Here is a 22,944-nt window from a genome sequence, read left to right as displayed (position 1 = left end):
GAAAAATATGGAAAATAAAGAAAAAATCATATAAGACATAAGCAGTATAATGTCAAAAATATGTGTAGTAAGATTATCAGAAAGAGGGAAGAAATAAAATGGAGCAGGACACATATTTGAAGAGATAATAACTGAAAATTTTCTAAAACTGACAAATGACATCAAATCAGAAATGCAAGAAGTCCTGAAACCACAAGTAGTATAAATACTTAGATATATCTTAGCAAAATTGCATGAAAGTAAAAACAAAGAGAAAATGGGTGGGGGGTGGACAGTGAATAAAATAAATATTTCCTTCTACTAAACAAGCCAGTGAAGACTTCAGGCTGACTCCTCAAAATGAACTAAGGAAGACAAGAGATAGTAAAATGATATCTTCAAAGTGTTAAAAGAAAATAATTCCAACAAGAATTCTACAGCCAAAGACTGTATTCTTAGCAAATAAAACCAAAATAAAGATAATTTTAAAATTCACACTAAAGGAAATGCCAAAAGGTGTTCTTAGAGGCAATTTAGAGGAGTAGGAAATGATGAAAAAGAAAGAAAAAGTGAATATGTGAGTAAGCCTAACTGAATATTGATTTATAAAACAATAATATATATGCAGTAAAAGTAGTAACTTACATTAAACTTTAATATGTCAAGGATGCATTTTGAAATCTATACGGTAACCAGTAAGAGAAGAAAACATGTAAAAACAACACATTAACAGAAAGAATATATAGAATTATTAACCAAAAAAAAAAAAAAATTGTAATCTTAAAGAAAGCCAAAAGGAGAGAAAAGAGAACATAGAACAGAAGGGACAAATAGAAAACAGTAAGGTAACATTTAAAACCTAATACATGAGAAGTTACAGTGAATCTGATCAGACTAAATAATTAGAAGGCAATTCTCAAATTGGATTTAACAAAAATGCAAATACCAAAAAAAAGAGAGATTCTGCTTAGAAGAGGCTCACCTTAGATACAAAAGAAAGAGATATTAAAAAATAAAAGTATGGAAAAGGATGTAACAAGCAAACACTAGCCAGACAGAAAGGTGATGAGTATTAGATATAATTAGATATCTAATTAGATTAGATAATATTAGACAAAGTAAACAATAAAGAAGCATTATTAGAAATAATGAATTGCTTTACCAGAAAGCTATAATGATTCCAACTTTGCTTGTATCTAGAGGTGTAGCCTCAAATAATATAAAGGAAAAACTGCAAGTTGTTTTTTTTAAAAGAATTATTTATTTATTTTAGGGAGAGAGAAAGAGAGAGAGTGAGTGCGGGGAGGGGCAGAGGGAAAGAGAATCCCAAGCAGACTCCCCGCTGAATGTGGAGCCCAGTGGGGCTCAATCTCATGACCTTGAGATCATGACCTGAGCTGAAATGAAGAGTTGGATGCTTAACTGACTGGGCTATCCAGGGGCCCCAAAACTGCAAGTCTTAAAAAAAGAAGGAAAAATCCAGAGTGGAGATTTAAAAATTTCTCTTTCAATAATGGATACAAATGTAAACTAAAACTAGCATCAGAAATATAGAAAATCTGGGGCCTGGGTGGCTCAGTTGGTTAAGCATCTGCCTTTGGCTCAGGTCATGATCCCAGGGTCCTGAGATTGAGCCCTGCATTGGGCTCCCTGCTCAGCAGGGAGCCTGCTTCTCCCTCTCCTTCTGCCCCTCCCCTCCACTCACGCTCTCTCTCTCTCAAATAAATAAATAAATAGAATCTTAAAAAAAAAAAGATATAGAAAATCTGAACATACTTAGTCAAATACATCTACTTGCATATACAGAACACTATCCAACATTATATGCCTTATAGATAATTAATTGTAATAAAAGGGTATCATAAACAACAAAATATTTGAAATTTCAAATGAAATCAACAAATTTGTAGAAAATACAAAATATTAAAATGACACAAGAAGAAATAGAAAGTCTGAAAAGTCCTATATATTTTAAAGAAATTAAGTTTGTAATTAAACCTCTCCCTGAGATTGAGACAAGTGTGCTTGCCAACACCATTTCTATCTAAAAGGGTAATGGAGGACCTAGTAAGACCAATGAGGTAATGAAAAGAAATCAAAGGTACAAATATTTTAGCACAATAAATAAAACTCTTTATTGGCAGATGGCACAATTGTGTGTATAAAAATCAAACAAATTTATAGACAAATTTTTAGAATTTATAATTCAATAAAGCAGTAGAACACAAGACCAATATGTGAAAATCAACATATTTCTATATGCCAGACACAATTTAAAAATGAAACTTTAAAAATTATACCATTTACAAGTGTATCAGAAAACATCAAAGACCTAAAAACAAATGTAATGGAAGCTATAAAATATTACATGGAAAAACATAAAACATTATTTTTTTAATTTTAAATATTTTATTTATTTATTTGTCAGAGAGAGAGAGAGAGAGAACAAGCAGGGAGAGCAGCAGGCAGAGCAGGCAGAGGGAGAAACAGGCTCCCTGCAAAGAGCCTGATGTGGAACTCGATCCCAGGACCTGGGATCATGACCTGAGCTGAAGGCAGATGCTTAACCCACTGAGCCACCCAGGTATCCCCATAAAACATTATTGAAAGAAATTAAAGAAAACGTAAATAAGTGGAGAAATACACTAAATTCGTGGATTAAAGTACAACAGGGAATGACATCACAGAAAATGATAAGTAGGGAGCTCTAGGGACCCATCTTCCATAAAAGCAACTAGAGATGTGGCAAAATGGTCATAATCAGGGTTTTACAGAACTCTGGACCTGGTCAAGAACTTATAAGAACCAGGGGAAGGCTTAGTGAAGAAAGAAGAGGCTGAAGTCTGCTAAGAAAGTGTTGTGGCATTTTAAGCTGTCCACCTACCATTCCCCCATCCCACATCAGTGGTGGCCATATGACAGCAGCCTACATTTCAATGCAGGTTGCTATTGCCAGAGATAGCAATATGGATCTAATTTTCAAATAATGTGTTTGTCTTTTTTAAAATGAAGTTGTCTCTTGGCTCCCTGAAGGACTGGCATAAGGACTAGCCTTTGTTTTTCCCTATTTAGAGTACTTTCAGGGCTGAGAGGCATCTCATGTGACATTTGTTGAAAGCATTTATAGGCACAAGTATGGGCTACAGTAGTCTGGGCCTACAGTTGGGACATCAGACAACACAAAGTTGGGGAAAGGTGAGGTTGTAAAAGTAGATACATGGAAGCTCCCACATCTACTGGGGAGTCAAGAAAGCTATTCACATGCCCAAAACTGGATGTGTGCTCAGAAAAGTCAGGAGAAGATCCAAAACTTTCACCTCTGGCTGAACTTCAGGGTCCAGGCAAATGGAAAATGAAGGCTAAGGCAGAGTTGTAAATAGCTTGATTGAGCATTGAAAGAGTATTCCAACACATAGCCAATCTGCAAAGACCAGTAGAGTAATTTTTCCTTTTGTTTTATTTGTTTCCTTTTCTTTTTTCTTTCTTTCTCACATTTAAGGAAACTCTCAAAACACTGGTTGGCCACAAGCTAGCAGAACATGAACTTCAGTGGTCACACATAACAAAGAATACAGACTTTACAAAAATAGTCGAGAAATTTCACCAAAGAAAAAACAACACCCACAAAAGCAGCTGTAGCAAACTTGAAGGAGAGGGGAGAATCTGATTTTCATAGTTGCCACATTATAATGTCCAAAATGTCCAGTCTTCAACAGAAAAACTATAAGGCATATAAAAAAAACATGTATGGCCCATTCACAGAAAAAAAGAAATCAATAGAAAGTGTCCATGAGAAGTCCAGTCATTGTACTTACTAGATAAAAACTTTAAATCAACTGTCTTAAATATGCTCAAAGAGCTAAAGGAAGTCAAGAGAATGGTGTCTCACCAAATAGAGTATCAATAAAAAGATAGAAATGGCAAAAAGAAATAAAATAGCAATTCTGTAGCTGAAAAGTACAATTTTGAGCTAAATGAAATAAAAAACATCACATGCCAAAACGTATGGGATGTAGCAAAGCATTGCTCAAAGAGAAATTTATTCTTGTAAATGCAGATATTGAAGAAAAAAGATACCAAATCAGTAAATGAAACTTAACATCTCTAGTAACTAGATAAAGAATAGCAAGCGAAACCCAAAGTTAGCAGAAAAACAGAATAATGAAGATCATAATGGAAGTAAGCAAAATAGGGAATAGAAAACCAATAAAGAAAATCAACAAAACCAACAGCTTTTTCTTTGAAAAGATAAAAAAAACTGATAAATATTTAGTTAGACCGAACAAGAAATAAAAGACTCAAACTACTAAAATCAGAAATGAAAGTAGAGACATTACTACCAACCTTACAGAAATAAAAAGAGAATATTATAAACAACTGTATGCCAATAAATTAGATAATCTAGATAAATGGAAAAATTCTAAGAAATGTACAACTATCAAACAGACTTAAGAAGAAATAAAAAACGTGAACATACTATAACAAGAGACTGAATCAGTAATGACAAACCTCTCAACAAAGCAAAAACAAGGACCACATGGCTTCACTGGTGAATTCTGTAGTATAACATTTAAAGAGTTAAGACTGTAGATCTTAACATTAAAGGCAATGCAAAGAAGCTTATGGTTAAAAACATGAGTATCTCTATGGAGTAAAGCTACTTGGAGTAAAGAAACAATTGGATTTAACTGGATTATAATTAAGAGATTCTGTTTGTTAGAGATACCATTGAGAGAGAGAATATTATCCTTATAAGACATGTGACTGATAGGTGACTCATGTATAAGATATATAAATAACCCATACAAATCAATAAAAAAAAGATAGAAACCAAATAGAAAAGTAGGCAAGAGACTTAAATAAGAATGTGACGACACACACACACACACACACATACACACACCATATCCAACTAAATATTAAACAAATATAAAGCATTCAGTATTATTACCCAATAGGGAAATAGATGTCAAAACAACAAATGAGACATCACCACATATGCACAAGAATAGCTAAGAATAAAAATTTGGTACATCATATATTGGTGAAGTTGTGGAGCAACTGGAATTCTCATACCTTGTTGATAAGACCATAAACATGTACAAACACTTTGCAAAAGTATTGGGAACTATTTACCAAAGTTGAATATATGTATATCTTATGACCCAGAAATTCTAGGTACATATTCAACAGAAATGTGTTCATATGTGCATCAAATAATATGCACAAAGATGTTCATAAGAGCATTAAAAACTGAAACTCAAATATTCATCACTTTTGAATGAATTAAAAATGGTATATTCATATATTAGAACACTCTATAGCATGCATTCTCAAAGGACAATATTGTTTCCAATAGATGAAAATTAGTTTTTTAGGGTCAGAAAAGTCTTACTCTTTTATATATCACAGATATATAGTATATCTGTGGCATTAAAATTCATGTCTAAAGAGGCTCCTTGGGGGGGAAATAATGAAAAAAAATTGAAGTGAGGGTTATGCAACTGCTCTGCATTACTAAAAATAAGTCAACAATGGCTGCATTCAACATGATTGAACTCACAAACATAATGCTGAATTAAAGAAGCCAGTCATAGGAGTACATACTGCATGACTTAATTTCTATAAATATTTTAAAAATTATGTAAATTTAAAAAACCAGATAAAACTAAATTACCATTACCTTTGGGAAATAGGAAGGGATTAAAAATTGGGAGGTAACATAAAGGTGACCTTTGTTCAAAAGGGCAGTTGATGATCAAACATATTCTTCCTTTTCCTATTCTTCACAATTATTAGTAATTATTAGGAAAGAGGCAAATAAGGGCTAAGAAGAGAGAAAAGAACAGAGGCTGGGTAATTTGAAGTAGAAATTTTTTAATACCATATTGGGAAAAATTAAAAAAAGCCATGATGCTTTGGCTCTTGATTCCCTTCTGTCAGGGAGAACAGAGCTGAGATATTGGAGTGGGAGCATGCTAAATGCATCAGGTCACAAGATCAATATTAAGAGATTATTAAGCTATGCACAGAATAAAGTTATATAAACTATGTACATAGGAGCAGAGCCTGGAGAAACAATCAGAGTAGACAGAAGTTCTCCCTGTGACTATACTGATTTAACCATGCTCGTTAATATATCCTAAGCTTCTTCTGGGTCAAGAATACAGCAGTAGATGCTGTAGTATGCAGCTCAGATCCCACCCCACCCCATCTGAGTTGAAGCATTCCTTCTCCTAACCTGCTCTAAATTTTGCCTGGTGATGGTGCACAGTTGAGGCCCTCAGCTGAAAGAGGAGCTGCTCAACCCAGGGAAGTGAGCCTTTCATAGGAGCAGTGAACCTAGCCAACATGTATTGGCAGAAGCTAGGAGACAATGTATGGAAATACTGCTGAGGGTGCTGGCTCAAAGGGGACAGAATATAAACTTGGTTAAGGGAGAGTTGATTAATATGGGATCGTTCTCCTAGGATATAGGATTTAAGAGCCTAGTAGGGATCCTGGGAAGCAGTGCAACACTGCTAGGCTGACTCTTAGAAGTTTGGAGAAAGCAATGGCTCATAATAAGTAGAAATTCTAGTGGCCAAAACAAAGAGGTGAGGAAGACATCAAATGGCTCATAGAACTGAGACTGCTGCAGAAGATAAATTACATAAGACTAAAAAACCCACCAGCCAACAATGTGCCACAGAAGGCTCAATCCTTTCACTAAAGCCAAAGAGTGGGGGGCGGGAGGAAGGAGGGGGAAGCACTGATGAGAGCAGCATTAGCCATCCACTGAGGAGCTTCTTGGTGACTTTCTGTGATGACAAAACATCCATTTTGAGTAGCTGCTTAGGCATTTTTCAGTGTGACAATTCTGCTCACACCCAGAGTATGGACATTTAGATAAGGACCCAAGCTTAGGATTTTCACCCCAAGTTCCCGCTTTGCTTTTCCTGGGGTATCTTTAAAAATGGCCATTCAGAGTTGGGTCCATGAAAAATTAGTGACAGCTGCCCCAACCTCCTTATAAGTAATAGGTGTTTGCTACCCTGCTTGTGCTCTCTCTCTTGCTCACTGGTGACCTGGGATGTAGGAATGCTTTTCCTTTCTCTCATTGCACCCCATTTTGGGACTTGAAAGTAATAAATTTTGTGACTTTACTTTTTCTGTGTGAGTGTATTGAAACTGTATTTTCAATCAAAATGGCCCTAGGGTTTTCTCTTCCCTACAGTGGGAGCTCAGATGCCAAGGGAATTACCTGCCAACCCTGTGGGGGTGGCTTGTGCTTTCTCACTCAGCAAGTCATAGTCTGCATATTCTTAATGCACCAACTCTGGGTTTTCCAACAACACACTTTTCTCTGTAGGTCAGGGCTAACTATTACTAAATTGAGGTCTCTGATAGTAATGGAAATCAAATCCCAAAATCATAGAGGTGAGGTGGAGGCACTTTACTGCCAGAAGTAAGGAAGATGCTACTATCATAATGAACAATCAATTGGCAATAGAACAACAGGGTGGTAGCTAGGACCACCTGACCCTCAGAAAGCTGTGGGTATGGTTAATAGAATATGGTGTTCCTAGAGGTTAAATAGATAGGCAGCCAAAAAAAATTACTACTTAATATCTACAACCAAAAGACACCAAGGATAAATAACTGAGAGCACTTGCACCAAGGAAAGTCAACAATCCCTTGCTCAGTTTCTAAACCTGAGTCAATTTTCAGACCTTGAATGCACTGACTGAAGAAAGGTCTCCATGAAGGAAGACCTTACAACATTATGGAAAGCAAATTCTAATGATACTCATAGTCCTTCTTCAATGGGACCTTTGGGCATTTATTCCAGTAACTGGAAGGAAAATATCCAGTCATTTTAAGGACTATTGAACACAGGGTCCTAGTTAACACTATCTGGATCCCCAGAATGTCATTATCGACTCCACTAGAGAAGGCACTTATGAATATTAGGTAATAAATGGAGTCCTGGCCCAGGTACAGCTCACAGTGGGCACAGTGGGTCCACTGGGCCCACAAATCCATTCAGCAGTCATTTCTCCAATCCCTAAATGTATACTGGAATGGAATTACTTGGTAGTTGCAGGATCCCCACATTATTTCCTTGGTCTAAGGAGTAAGAGCTATTATGGTGAGAAAGATCAAGTGGAAGTCTCTTAAACACTTTTCATGCCTCTACTCAAGATGATAAAAATAATATCACATTCTGGGGATAATGGCAGAGACTAATGCCACCCTTAAAAAACTGAAGAGATGGCTTTATACCCTAAATAATTAAGTTATAAAATCATTCCTAAGGGCAGAACAAGATAGGTGTCAGCACAAAAAGGGAGAAAGAGCCACAGATTCCAGGTACGGTAAGGGGGGCTTTCCCCACAGAAGTACTGCCTTACACTGGGTGCTGAAAGCCAAGCTGGGTGAGAAGAGTATCCACATGAAGGGCAACTTGGATTGGAGAATTCAGAATTCAAGAAGGATGAGGAGGGCATCTACACAAAGGGAGGCCCAACATATGAAGTTCAACTGAGGTGAGAAGGGCACCCACATTGGGATACAAAGGAGAAGACCAGCATGAAGTGTGGAAACTTGAATAGAATGAGAAAGATAAGGGCACCTGGGTGGCTCAGTTGGCTGTGTTTGACTCTTGATTTTGGCTCAGGTTCTGATCTTGGGGTCATGGGATCAAGCCAGGTGTCTGCTCCATGCTCAGTGGGAAGCCTGCTTCTCTCCTCTCTCTCTCTCTGCCCCTCCCTGGCTCTCGATGTCTCTCTCCCAAATAAATAAATAAATAAATAAATCTTAAACAAAAAAGAATGAGGAAGATATCTCATTAGGTGTGGCCTAGCATAGGGTATCAGAACTTGAGCAGGTTGAGGACGTCCATGTTAAGGGGTCACCTGGTGCCTGGTGACAGAGTTCAAGCAAGATGAGGAGAGAGTCTACACAGGAAATGGGTGCAGCCTGGTATGGAGCATCAGTTCCTGAGAAAAATAAGGAAGACCTCTCCATGGGAGAGGGATGGCCAGGTGTGGGAAGTCAGAGCCCCAGTGGCAAGAAGGAATGGCTACATGTAGCAGCATCCTGGCAGAGGTCATCAGAACAGAGTGAGGAGTGTTTCCCCAAGAAGAAGCATCCTATAAATGGTGTTGAAATTCAAGCAAGGTGAGGAGGGTACCATGCATGGAAAGGGCCTGGTGTAAGGTGTTGGAGCCCAGGTAAGGGGAGGAGGGCATCAGCAAGAGGAAGGTGGTGGCAGTGTAGACAAGGTGTTAGTTACATAGAAAGAATTAATCAAATAAGTAAATACATTTAGGGCAATAGGAGTCAATTTTCTCATTGTCAGAGAAGAGATGTAAAAATATGGAAAAGTAGAAAACTAGAATGAACTCAATTGTGTTGGATTAAGTTGGAGATATTGGTGGGATCTCATGGTTTTCTTTATATAGATATGGAAAAATATAACTATAAATGTGTCTGTGTATGCATATGCACATACATACAAACATATATGTTCTCTAGTTCTGTCCATTGAGAAGATCTGATTGCAGTGATCTCAATAGCAATGAACTAACCTAATTCCTGGATCTTGACTTCTAAATATCATTCTCTAAGAGAAGGAATCACACTCTTTAGAGAAATGGCTGATTCTAGGGCTAGATTAGGGAGAATGCAAGATGAGCTTGGAACAGATATCTCATACAAGAAAGCAAGACAATGCTCAAGAGACATGTCAAGAGGAGACAGAAGCCAGATTTGAATGGAGTGACACTGACCAAGTAGGAGACAATTTGAACAACAAAATAAGTAATCACAGTAATAGATTAAAACCCATCAAATAATATCAGTAAATACTGAATCTCTGTATCTATTTATCTATCATCTATCTATCTATCTGTCTATCTATCTATCTATCTATCTATCATCTATCTATCTATAATCTATCTATCATCTGTCATTTATATATCTAAATGAATAAGTTATAAGTGTGGTAAAGAATGGGATATTTACATAATTTCAAAGTACCCTCTCTCTTCCACACACATAATATTTATTAATTACAAAAGGGAAAAATTAATTTACAGTAGAAAATCCTAGAAGGCACCATATAACTAAGTGATCAAAGAAAATATTACCAGTAATGGAACAAAGCAAAACTGTGCACCACCTACTGCATTGAAAAGGACTGCAATGATAGTTCTGAATAACCTGAATGTATAATCCAAGTTTAAACATGAGAAAACATCAGACAATACATTGAGAGACATCTATAAAAATAACCTTGCAATTTTCAAAAGTGTCAAGGATATGAAAGTCAGAATATTTGAGGAACTGTTCCAGATAAAAAAGAGACATTTGGTAAAACTTGAGCATAGCCTGAAAATTAAATGGTAGTAATGTATCAGTGTTAATTTCCTGGCTCTTTTTAAGTTCACAGTCCAGAGGCATAGGCTTACTAAAAGACTGAGACCTAGAACTATAGAATGCTTGCCCTCCCCCCAACACCTCACCACCACATTACTAAAGATCAATTTACAGCAGTTCCTTTTACCTGGTACATCATGTCCTACTATTAGGAAAAAAAAAAATATGAGGCATACCAAAAGGAAAAAGCCCCATAATCTAAAGAGAAGAGCTAACATAAGAACCAAACATGGCAGGGATTTGGGGATTATCAGACTAGGAATTTAAAACAACCATGACATTTTTCAAAGTGCTGGAACAAACAATCCTAAAATTTGTATGGAATCAGAAAAGACCCCCAATCGCCAAGGAAATGTTGAAAAAGAAAAACAAAGCTGGGGGCATCACATTGCCCGATTTCAAGCTATATTACAAAGCTGTGATCACCAAGACAGCATGGTACTGGCACAAAAACAGACATACAGACCAATGGAACAGAATAGAGAACCCAGATATGGACCCTCAACTCTATGGTCAAATAATCTTTGACAAAGCAGGAAAAAACATGCAATGGAAAAAAGACAGTCTCTTCAATACATGGTGCTGGGAAAATTGGATAGCCACATGCAGAAGAATGAAACTCGACCATTCTCTAACACCATTCACAAAGATAAACTCAAAGTGGATGAAAGACCTCAATGTGAGACAGGAACCCATCAAAATCCTAGAGGAAAACACAGGCAGCAGCCTCTTTGACATCGCCCACAGCAACTTCTTTCAAGATACATCTCCAAAAGCTAGTGAAACAAAAGCAAAAATGAACTTTTGGGACTTCATCAAGATAAAAAGCTTCTGCACAGCAAAGGAAACAGTCAACAAAACAAAGAGGCAACCCCCAGAATGGGAGAAGATATTTGCAAATGACACTACAGATAAAGGGCTGGTATCCAAAATCTATAAAGAACTTCTCAAACTCAACACCTAAAAAACAAATAATCAAGTCAAAAAGTGGGCAGAAGATATGAAAAGACACTTCTCTGAAGAAGACATACAAATGGCTAACAGACACATGAAAAAGTGTTCATCATCATTAGCCATCAGGAAAATTCAAATCAAAACCACATTGAGATACCACCTTACACCAGTTAGAATGGCAAAAATGGACAGGGAAAGAAACAACAAATGTTGGAGAGGTTGTGGAGAAAAGGGAACCCTCTTACACTGTTGGTGGGAATGCAAGTTGGTACAACCACTTTGGAAAACAGTGTGGAGGTTCCTCCAAAATTTAAAAATAGAGCTACCCTATGACCCAGCAATTGCACTACTGAGTATTTACCCCAAAGACACAGATGTAGTGAAAAGAAGGGCCATATGCACCCTAATGTTCATAGCAGCAATGTCTGCAATAGCCAAACTGTGGAAAGAGCTGAAATGCCCTTCAATAGATGAATGGATAAAGAAGATGTGGTCCATATATACAATGGAATATTACTCAGCTATCAGAAAGGATGAATACCCAACTTTTACATCAACATGGATGGGACTGGAGGGGATTATGCTAAGTGAAATAAATCAAACAGAGAAAGTCAATTATCATATGGTTTCACTTATTTGTGGAATATAAGGAATAACATGGAGGACATTAGGAGAAGGAAGGGAAAAATGGGGGGGGGAACTGGAGGGAGAGATGAACCATGAGAGACTATGGACTCTGAGAAACAAACAGGGTTTTAGAGGGGAGGGGGGAGGGGGGATTGGTTAGCCTGGTGATGGGTATTAAGGAGGGCATGTACTGCATGGAGCACTGGGTGTTATATGAAAACGATGGATCGTGGATCACCACATCAAAAACTAATGATGTATTGTATGGTGACTAACATAACATAATAAATTAAAAAAATAAAACAAATAAAACAACTATGACTAATATGCTAGGCACTCAATTAGATTAAGTAGGCAACATGCCTGAACAAATGGGCAAAGTTAGCAGAGAGGTGGAAATTCCAAGAAAGAACCAAGAAGAAATGTTAGAGATCAAAACCACTGACAGAAATTAAGAATGCCTATGATGGCCTCATTAATAGATTAGAAATAGCTGAGCAAAGATCTCTGTACTTGAAGATATCGCAATAGAAACCTTTAAAACTTAAAAGCAAAGAACACGAAGAGACTGATAAAAACCAAAACTAAAACCAAACAAAACATCTAAGAACTGTGTAAGAACTACTCAGAAAGTGTAACATATGTATAATGTGGATACTAGAATGAAAACAGATAAACAGAAGAAATATTTGAAACAACAATGACTGATGATTTCCCCCAAAGTAATGTTGAATACACTCAGAGAACACCAAGCAGAAAAAAAATGCCAAAAAACCCCAAAACAAACAAAAAAACCAACCCCATCTACGCAAATCATTTTAAAACCATAAAAAATCAAAGATAACAAAAAAATCCTGAAAGAAGCTGGGCGGGCGGGGGGGGGGAACATCTCACTAGAGAGGAACAGACATAAGATAGACATAAGAATTACATCTGACTTCTCACAAACTATACAAGCAAGAAGAGAATGGAGCAAAATATTTGGTGTTGACAGAAAAAATCCCTCACCAACCTAGAATTCTCTATCTTGCAAAATTATTCTTTAAAAGTGAAGGAGAAATAAATGCTTTCTGAGACAAAAAAAGGGGGGGGAATGAGGGAATTTCTTGTCAGTAGACCAGCTTTGTAAAAAATGTTAAAAGAAATTTGTTAGAGAGAAGGAAAATAATATAGGTCAGAAGCTTGGACATACATAAAGAAGAGAGCATCAAAAAGGAATGAGTAAGGACAGTTAAAAACTTATTTTTCTTCTTCTTAGTTGATCTAATGGGTAACAGTTTGTTCAAAATAAAAATAGTAACAATGTATTCAAATAATAATAACAATGTATTCAAATGATAGTGACAATGAATTCAATGATATAATGGATGAGAGAAAGGAATTAAATTATTTTGTCATTATAAAGTATGCAAAATACCTGTGAGTGTTATATACTTATTTGAAAGTGTACTTGGATTAGTTGTGAATGTATATTGCAAACTCCAGGGCAACTACTAAAAAAAGTTTAAAAAAAGAAATAACCAATATGCTAAGAAAGAAGAGAAAATGGAATATAAAATGCTCAAATTATAATCATAAAAGGTAGACAGAATGGAAGGCATAAATAAGAACAAAGAACAAGGGCAACAAATAGAAAACAGTAACAAATATGGTACATATTAAACCAACTATATCAATAATCACTTTAAGTGTTAATGGTCTAAATGTATCAAGTAAAAAACAGATTGTCAGAGTGGATCAAAAAACAAGGCCCAACTCTATGTTATCTATAAGAAACCCACTTAAAATATAAAAACACATATAGATTGTAAGTAAAAGGATAGAAAAAATATGCCATGCTAATATTAATCAAAAGAAAGTAGTAGTAGCTATATTAATTTCAGACAGAGCAGACTTAAAGAAAAGAATGTTATCAGGGATAAAGAAGGCCATTACATAATGATAAAGGAGTCAATTCTCTAAGAAGACATAACAATCCTTAATGTGTAGGCACCTAACAACAGAGCATCAAACTACATGAGCAAAACTGGTAGAACTGCAAGGAGAAATATATAAATCCACAGTCATATGTAGAGACTTCAACATCCCTCTATCAGAAATAGATCCAGAAGGCAGAAAATCAGTAAGGACATGTTGAACTCAACAACACCATCAATCAACTGGATATAATTAACATCTATAGACCAAATCCAACAGCAGCAGAATACACATTCTGCTCAAGCTCACATGGAACATTCACCAAAATAGATGATTTTCTGGGCCATAAGACACATCTTAACAAATTTAATAGAAATTATACCATATCTACTTTCAGACCATAATGCAATTAAACTAGAAACCAGTAACAGAAAGATAATTGGAAAATCTCAAAATACATGGAGATTAACCAATATACTTTTAATAACACATAGGTCAAAGAAGAAATCTCAAGAAAAATTAAAAAGTATTTTAAACTAAATGAAAATAAAAACATAACATCAAAATTTGTGGGAATGCTGGGAAAGCAGTGCTTAGAGGGAACTTTATAGCATTGAATGCATATATTAGAAAAGAAGAAAGATCTAAATCATCTAAGTTTGCAATGTAGGCAACTAGAAAAAGAGGAGCAGATAAAATCCGAAGTTGGTAGAAGAAAAGAAATAATAAGAATCAGAGTAGAAATCAATGAAATTGAAAGCAGGAAATCAATAATCTATGAAATCAAAATCCAACACCCATTCATGATAAAAACTCTCAGTAAACTAAAAATACAGACACATTTCTTCAGTGTAATATAAATATACAAAAAAACCTTACAGCTAACACCATAATTAATGGTGAGAAACAAAGCTTTTTGACTAACATCATGTACAAGGATGTCCTTTTACCACTCCCTTTCAACATTGTGCTGAAAGTTCTAGCAAATGCAATAAGATAAGAAAAGGAAGTAAAAGTTACACAGAGTGGAAAAGAAGAATTAAAACTTTTCTTGTTTGTATATGTATGACTATCTATGTAGAAAATCCAAAAGAATTGACAAGAAATCTTCTGGAGTTAATAAGCAATTATAGTAAGGTTGCAGAATACAAGGTTAATATGCAAGTGTCAATTACTTTCGTGTATACTAGAAAAGAACAAATGGAATTTGAAATTAAAAACACAATGCCATTTATGTTAGCACAACCACAGTGAAATACTTGTTTCATTTAGGCATATATATAACAAAATATGTACAAAACCTATATGAAGAATTACAAACCTCTACTGAACTAATTCGAAGAAGAACAAAATAAATGGGGAGGTTTTCCCTGTTCATGGATAGGAAGACTCAGTATTGTCAAGATGTCAGTTACTCCCAACTTGATTCATGCAGTTACAATCAAAATTCCAGCTACTTATTTGTGGATACAGGCATACCTTAGAGATATTTTGGATGCAGTTCTAGACTGCCACAATAAAGTGTGTATCACAATAAAGTGAATGACGTGATTTTTTTGGTTTCCTAATGCATATAAGAGTTATGTTTACACTATTTTGTAGTCTGTTTGGTTTATTAAGAAACACTTTATTGCTAAAAAATGCTAACCATCATCAAAGTTTTCAGTGCATTGTAACCCTGGTAGAGGGTCTTGCCTTGATGTTAATGGCTGCTGCCTGATGCAGGTGGTGGTTGCTGAAGGTTAGGGTGATTGTGGAAATTTCTTAAAATAAGACAACAATGAAGTTTGCACATCAATTGACTCTTCCTTTCACAAACAATTTCTCTGTAGCATGCGATGCTGTTTGATAGCATTTTGCCCACAGAACTTCTTTCAAAATTGGAGTCAATCCTCTCAAACGCTGCCACTGCTTTATCAACTAAATTTATGTAATATTCTAAATCCTTTGTTGTCATTTCAACAATCTTCATGGCATCTTTGCCAGAAGTAGTTTCCATCTCAAGAAATACTTTCTTTGCTCATTCATAAGAAGCAGCTGTTCATCCACTCAAGTTTTATCGTGAAATTGCAGCAATTCAGTCACATCTTCAGGTGCCCTTTCTAGCTCTAGTTTTCTTGATATTTCTACCACATATGCAGTTATTTCCTCCACTGAAGACTTGAACACTTCAAAGTCATCTATGGAAATTGGAGCCAACTTCTACTAAACTCTTGTTAATGTTGATATTTGGATCTCTTCCCATGAACCATGAATGTTTTTTTTTTCCTTAAGATTTTTAAAATTTATTCACTTAAGAGAGAGTGAGTGAGTGGGAGAGGCAAAGGAGAGGGAGAAGCAGACTCCCTGCTGAGCAGGGAGCCCAGCTCGGGGCTCCATCCCAGGACCTGGAGATCCTGACCTGAGCCAAAGCCAGATGCTTAACCATCTGAGCCACCCAGGTACCCCAAATCATGAATGTTCTTAATGACATCCAGAATGGTGAATCCTTTCCTGAAGGTTGTCAACTTCTTTTGCCTGAATCTACTAGAGGAATCACTATGTATGGCAGCTGTAGCCTTAAGAAATGTATTTCTTAAATAATAAGACTATAAAGTCAAAATTACTCCTTGATCCATGGGCTGTAGAATGAATGTTGTATTAGTAGGCATAAAAATAGCATTAATCTTGTACATCTCCATCTGAACAATTGGGTGACCAGGTGCATTGTCAATGAGCAGTAATATATATATTTTTTTAAAGATTTTATTTATTTATTTATCAGAGAGAGAGAGAGAGAGCACAAACAGGGGGGAGCGGCAGGCAGAGGGAGAAGCAGGCTCCCTCCTGAGCAGGGAGCCCGATGCGGGACTTGATCCCAGGACCCTGAGATCATGACCTGAGCCGAAGGCAGAGGCTTAACCAACTGAGCCACCCAGGCGTCCCGAGCAGTAATATTTTGAAAGGAATCTTTTTCTGAGCAGTAGGTCTCAACAGTGGGCTTAAAGTATTCAGTAAACCATGTTATAAACAGATGTGCTATCATCCAGGCTTTGTTGTTCCATTTATGGAGCATAGGCAAGTAGACTTAGCATAATTCTTAAGGGACCTACACTTAAAAGTAAGAAAGGTAAATGAGCATTGGCTTCAACTTAAAGTCACCAGCTGCATTATACCCTAACAAGAGAGTTAGCCTGTTTGTTGAAGCTTTGAAGGCGGGCCTTGACTTCTCTCCAACTATGAAAAATCCTAAATGGCATCTTTTTCCAATATAAGACTATTTTGTCTACACTGAAAATCTGTTGTTTAGTGTAGCCACCTTCATGAATTATCTAAGCTACACCTGGATAACTTGCTGAAGTTTCTACATCAGCACTAGCTGCTTCACCTTGAACTTTTATGTTATGGAGATGGCTTCTTTCCTTAAACCCCATGAACCAACCTCTGCTAGTTTCAAACTTTTCTTTGCAGCTTCTTCACCTCTCTCAGCCTTCATAGAATTGAAGAGACTTAGGACCTTGCTCTGTATTAGGCTTTGGCTTAAGGAAAGGCTATGTCTGGTTTGATCGTCTATCCAGACCATTAAAACTTTCCATATCAGCAATAAAGCTGTTTTACCTTCTTATCATTCATGTATTCACTGGGGTGTTGCTTTCAATTTCCGTCAAGAACTTTTCCTTTGCATTCACAACTTGGGTAGCTGGTGCAAGAGGCCTAGCTTTCATCCTATCTCAGTTTTTGACATGTCTTCCTCATTAAGCTTAATCATTTCCAACTTCTGATTTAAAGTGAGAGATGTGTAACACTTCCTTTCAGTCAAACACCTAGAGACCACTGTAAGGTTATTAATGGCCCAATTTCAATATTGTTGGGTCTCAGGAAAGAGGGAGGCCCAACGAGAGGGAATGGCCAGTCATTGGAGTAGTCAGAATACACACAAATTTCATCAATTAAGTTTGTTATTTTATATGGGTGAGGTTTGTGGCACCCCAAAAACACTTACATTAGTAACATCAAAGGTCACTGATTACAGATCACCATAACAAATAAAATAATAAAAATGTTTGAAATATTTTAAGAATTACCAAAATCTGGCACAGATACACAAAGTGAGCAAATGTTAATGGAAAAATGGCACCAATAGTCTTGCTCAACATAGGGTTGCCATAAACTTCCAATATGTAAAAATGCAACATCTGCAAAGCATAATAAAATGAAGTGCAATAAAATGAGTTGCACCTGTGTGTAACTCTAAAGTTTCTGTGCGTAGGCAAAAGACCCAGAATCACCAACACAATATTGAAGGAAAGCAGTTAGAAGACTAACACTGACTTCAGGACTTACTATAAAAAAACAAAAAACAACTTACTGTAAAGCAACAATGATCAAGACAATGTGGTATTGGTGAAAGAAAAGACAAATAGAACAATGGAACAGAATAGAGAGCCCAGAAATAGGCCCACATGAATACAGACAGCTGATATATGACAAAAGAGCAAAGGCAATAGAATGCAGCAAAGATAGTCTTTTCTTTTCTTTTCTTTTTCTTTTTATTTATTTATTTGAGAGAGAGAGCACAGAGGGAGAGGGAGAAGAAGACTCCCCACTGAACAGAGAGCCTGACATGGGGCTGGATCCCAGGACCCTGGGATCATGATGTGAGCTGAAGGCAGATGCTTAACTGACTGAGTCACCAGTGCCCCAAAGATAGTCTCTTCAACAAATGGTGCAGAAACTACTTGACATCCACATGTCAAAAAAAAAAAAAAAAAATCAGTGTGGACAGAGACCTTATACCCTTCACAAAAAATTACTCAAAATGGATCATAGACCCAAAAGTAAAATGCAAAACAATTAGACTCCTAGAAGATAACATAGGAAAAATTTAGATAATTTTGGATTTGGCAATGACTTTTTAGATACAATAGCAAAGGCACAATCCATGAAAAAAAAGAATTGATAAGTTGTACTTCATTCAAAATAAATACTCTGCTCTGTGAAAGACAATTAGAAGACTAGAAGAAGGGAGAAGATAGTTGCAAAAGACATATCTGATAAAGAACTGTTTTCCCCAAAATATACAAAGAACTCTTAAGGCTCAACAATAAGAAAACAAATAAGCTGACTAAAAAGTCAAAACCTTAACAGATACTTCAACAAAGGAGTATACAGATAGAAAATAGCATTTTTAAGAATACTTATTTATTTGAAAGAGAGAAAGTGCACAAGTGGGAGGGGCAATGGGAGAGAGAATCTGAAGCACATTCTGCACTGAGCACAGAGCCCAACCTAGGGTTTGACCCCATGAGCCAGAGATCACAACCTGAGTCGAAACCAAGAGTTGGATGTCTAACCAACGGCACCACGCAGGTGCCCCGAAAATAGCATTTAAAAAGAAGCTTCACATTGTATATCATCAGGAAAAAGCAAATAAAACAACAACGAGATACTACTACACACCTATTAGAATGGCTCAAATCTGCAAAATTGACAACACCAAATGATGTGGATGTAAAGTAACAGAAATTCTCTTTCATTACTGGTGGGAAAGCAAAATTGTACAACCACTTTGGAAGACAATTTGGCACTTTCTTATAAAACTGAATATGCTATTGTCGTGAGATCCAGCAATTGTGTTTCTTGGTATTTACCCAAAGGAGTTAAAAACTTATGACCACACAGAAACCTGCACATGGTTGTTTATAGCAGCTTTATTCATAATTGTCCAAACTTGGAAGCAATCAAGATGTCCTTCAGTAGGTGAATGAATAAACAAACTCTGGTACATTAAACCAATGAAATACTATTTAGTGCAAAAAAGAAATAAGCTATCAAGACAAAATTTGACATGGGGAAGCTTAAATGTCTATTACAAAGTATAGGAAGACAATCTGGAGAGTTTATATATTATATGATTTCAACTTATATGATATTCTGGAAAAGGCAAAACTATGGAGATAGTGAAAAGATCAGTGGTTGCCAGGGGCTGGCAGTATGTGGAGGGATAAATAGGTGGAGCTTATTAGGACTTTTAGGGCACAGAGGATTTTTAGGGCCATGAAAATACTTTGTATGATATGATAATGATGGATACATGTCATTTGTCCGAACTCATAGAAAGTACACTACCAAGAGTAAACCCTAAGGTAAACTATGAATTAGGGTGATTATAATGTGTTAATATAGGTTCATCAGTTGTAACAAATGTAGCACTCTGATGGGGGATGTTGATGATGGGGGAGGTTGTGCAAGTGTTGGAGCAAGGGCTATCTAGGAAATCTCTGTACCTTCCTCTTAATATTTTTGTGAACCTAAAACTACTCTAAACAAAGTCTTTTTAAAAAAGAATACTGGGAGTAAGGAAGACACATGTGGATGAATCTTTGAGAGTAAGCATGAAGAACAAAAATGTTTGTGTTGTATCTTAAAGCTCACTAATAAACAACCACTGTGAAAGAATCACTAAATAACCAAGTAGACAAAATGACTTGGATGGTTGATGTCAGCAAATCTGTGTCATAATCCACCTCAGTGCTGGCATGATGAACTCATGAACAGAGTAGCTAGATGGCAGGGATGGAAATTGTATATGCACCCAATGGCATGGGCCCCATACTCACCAAGGCTGATTTAGTTACCATTGCTGCCAAATGTTCAACTTGTCAGTGACAGGGACAAATGCCGAGGCCACATATTTCAATAACTCTCATAGAAAACCGATCACCCACTTGGTAACAAATTGATGACACTGGATCACTTCTACTCTGGAAAGAGCATCAATTCATCTTGCCTGTAACTGACAAGGATTCCTGCCTGCAAGGCATCAGTGAGCATTGCTATCAGGGGGCTTACAAGATCCCTGAATGAGATCCCATGTAAGGCTTCCTCTGACCAAGGGATACACTTACAGCCCAGGAGGTTGACAATGGACATATGATGATGGGACCCCCTAGTTCTATCAACAATGAGGGCTGCTGGTCTGGTAGAACAATGGAGCCATTTCTTGAAGGTGCAACTGTGAAACCAGCTTGATTATGATCTTGGGAAATAGGACATCATCCTCCAGGATAAACTGAAGACCATTATAAGGTATTGTGTCCCCAATAAGTAGAATACAAGGGGCATGGGGACAAGGGATAAAAGTAGGAGTGATCCATTTAACATCAGTATCAATGATTTACTTAGGGAAATTTCTAATCCTTACAACGTTAGGTTCCGTGGGTCAACGTTAGGTTCCGTGGGTCTAGACCAGTGCTGTCCAATAGAAATATAACATGAATCACATATATAATTTTAAATTTTCTAGTAGTCACATTAAAAAAGATAAAACAAAAAGGATGAAGTTAATTTTAATAATATGTATTTTGTGTAACCTCTTTGTATCAGATACATTTTAAGTGCTCGATGGCCACATGATACTAGTGCTCCTGTACCGGACAGTGCTGGTCTAGAGATCCTGGTTCCCAGAGGGGGAATGCTTCTACTCGGGACAGAGTAGGCACTCAGTTGCTTTAAGCTCCTTAGGTTAAGAGGCTAGCAGGCAAGAAAAGGAGTTACTGTATTGAGAGGGTAATTGACTCTTAGCATCAGGGTCACCAGTAATACAGCAGGGGCAGTGGAAAATTCATTTGGCACTCTTGGTATTCTGCTGCCCAATTTTGATGATAAATTGTCAAGCGTAGTAACTATAGTCTGAGAAATCATGATGACCAGGGAGCTCAGGCCTCTTAGGGATGACAGTCTACGTCATCCTCCCAGGTAAGTCCCCCAAGACCAGCAGAGACACTAGCTGTAAATAAAGGGACGCTAGGATGGGTAGCAAAGGAGGGTGAAGAGGAGTATTCGTTGTGGTCTCCAGATAAGCTATAGGAGTGTGAGTCAGCCCTTCTAGTCTAAGTTCCCTAGGAAAAGGAACCAACCAGAATCCTGGGGTAGCTATTCCAAGATGGAGTGAAATTTCCATACAAAGAAAGTCAACAGGGTGCTGTGGTGCACAGCTGATGCACAGCTTAAATCCTCCTTTTAGGACCAAAGCATTCATTCCCAGCTGCCTGGGGTGTTGGCTACAGACAGCTCATAGTTGAGGTCCCCTCTGGGCATTGCCTCAGCCAAAGGGTGCTGCCTGACCCTAGGTTATATCCTCCCCCCAGGCAGTAAATCCCTTATGAGTCAATGTGAATGTAAAAAAAAAAAAAAAAAATCCTTTGTCTCAGTGAGGGACAACTCTGAAAGGCCATCCTAGTTTTAGAGCTTCTTCTGTGGATCTGCTGAGGTCTATTGTAACTGACTTGCAGTTCAGCATCTACCTTTCCAATTCTGCTTTCCTTATTTCTTTAAAGGGGTTATTACTAAGAACACACGCCAACGAACCTCCTTCCACACATCTCCAACTCTAAGAAACTTGGTAGAAGACAAATCTGCATTATAAAACCCCAGGATGATAACTAGGTGAGAAGGTAGGAATTAACAATTTTCATCACCACCCTCATTCATTTATAATTGCCTGTCAGTTTCATGATGCACTTCTGTGGCTGTGTAGGAGAAAAAAAGACGTGGCAATTCTCCCCTGACCATCCCTCATTTCAAAAGAAGCATGGTTCCTCTCTTGGCTTATGCCTCTTGCGGTTGGAGACTCTCTTACCGGATTGTCTCAACTCTCTCTCTGAGTTGTCAACACTTACCTATTTTAGGTGCTTTTTCACAATATATTTTGTAGTCATCACTGATCTTCTGTATGGCCACCTTTGGAAACTTATAGCAGAGTTCCTCAAAGGACATTTTCTCTATGTCTATCAAGTAGGGGAAAAAAGGGATAGAGCCTGGTTGTCAACTCTGGTTCAAAGATTCATACACTTTTATTGAAGATATTACCTTTAAAATGTTATTTAAGTAAGATAATAATGTTTTAATAAAACATTTACACAAGGAATATAAGCTCCTCAGGCCAAATTAGAAGCAAGGAAATAAAGCCTTCCCTCCTCTCCAGAATAGGGGGATTCTGCCCTTCTTGGGGACACCTGACCCATGGAGATTTTCTGCCTGAGGGAGACTAGGGTAACTGAGATA

The 22,944-nt window shown here is 37.0% G+C and overlaps 1 protein-coding gene across 1 annotated transcript in view; it reads right to left on the bottom strand.

Annotated features, from left to right (window-relative positions):
* The window catches only part of RGSL1 (regulator of G protein signaling like 1), a 90,157-nt gene that overhangs the window by 33,093 nt on the left and 34,120 nt on the right, over positions 1–22,944 (bottom strand). The window contains exon 9 of the mRNA XM_032393004.1: positions 22,560–22,667. Coding sequence (XP_032248895.1) covers positions 22,560–22,667 — 108 coding nt within the window. The remainder of the gene's footprint in view (positions 1–22,559; positions 22,668–22,944) is intronic.

This window comes from Phoca vitulina, unplaced genomic scaffold, assembly GCF_004348235.1.
Source record: "Phoca vitulina isolate PV1807 unplaced genomic scaffold, GSC_HSeal_1.0 scaffold71, whole genome shotgun sequence".
Lineage (NCBI taxonomy): Eukaryota > Metazoa > Chordata > Mammalia > Carnivora > Phocidae > Phoca > Phoca vitulina.
The sequence above is the reverse complement of the archived record's forward strand: the minus strand, read 5'-3'. Positions and strand labels throughout refer to the sequence as shown.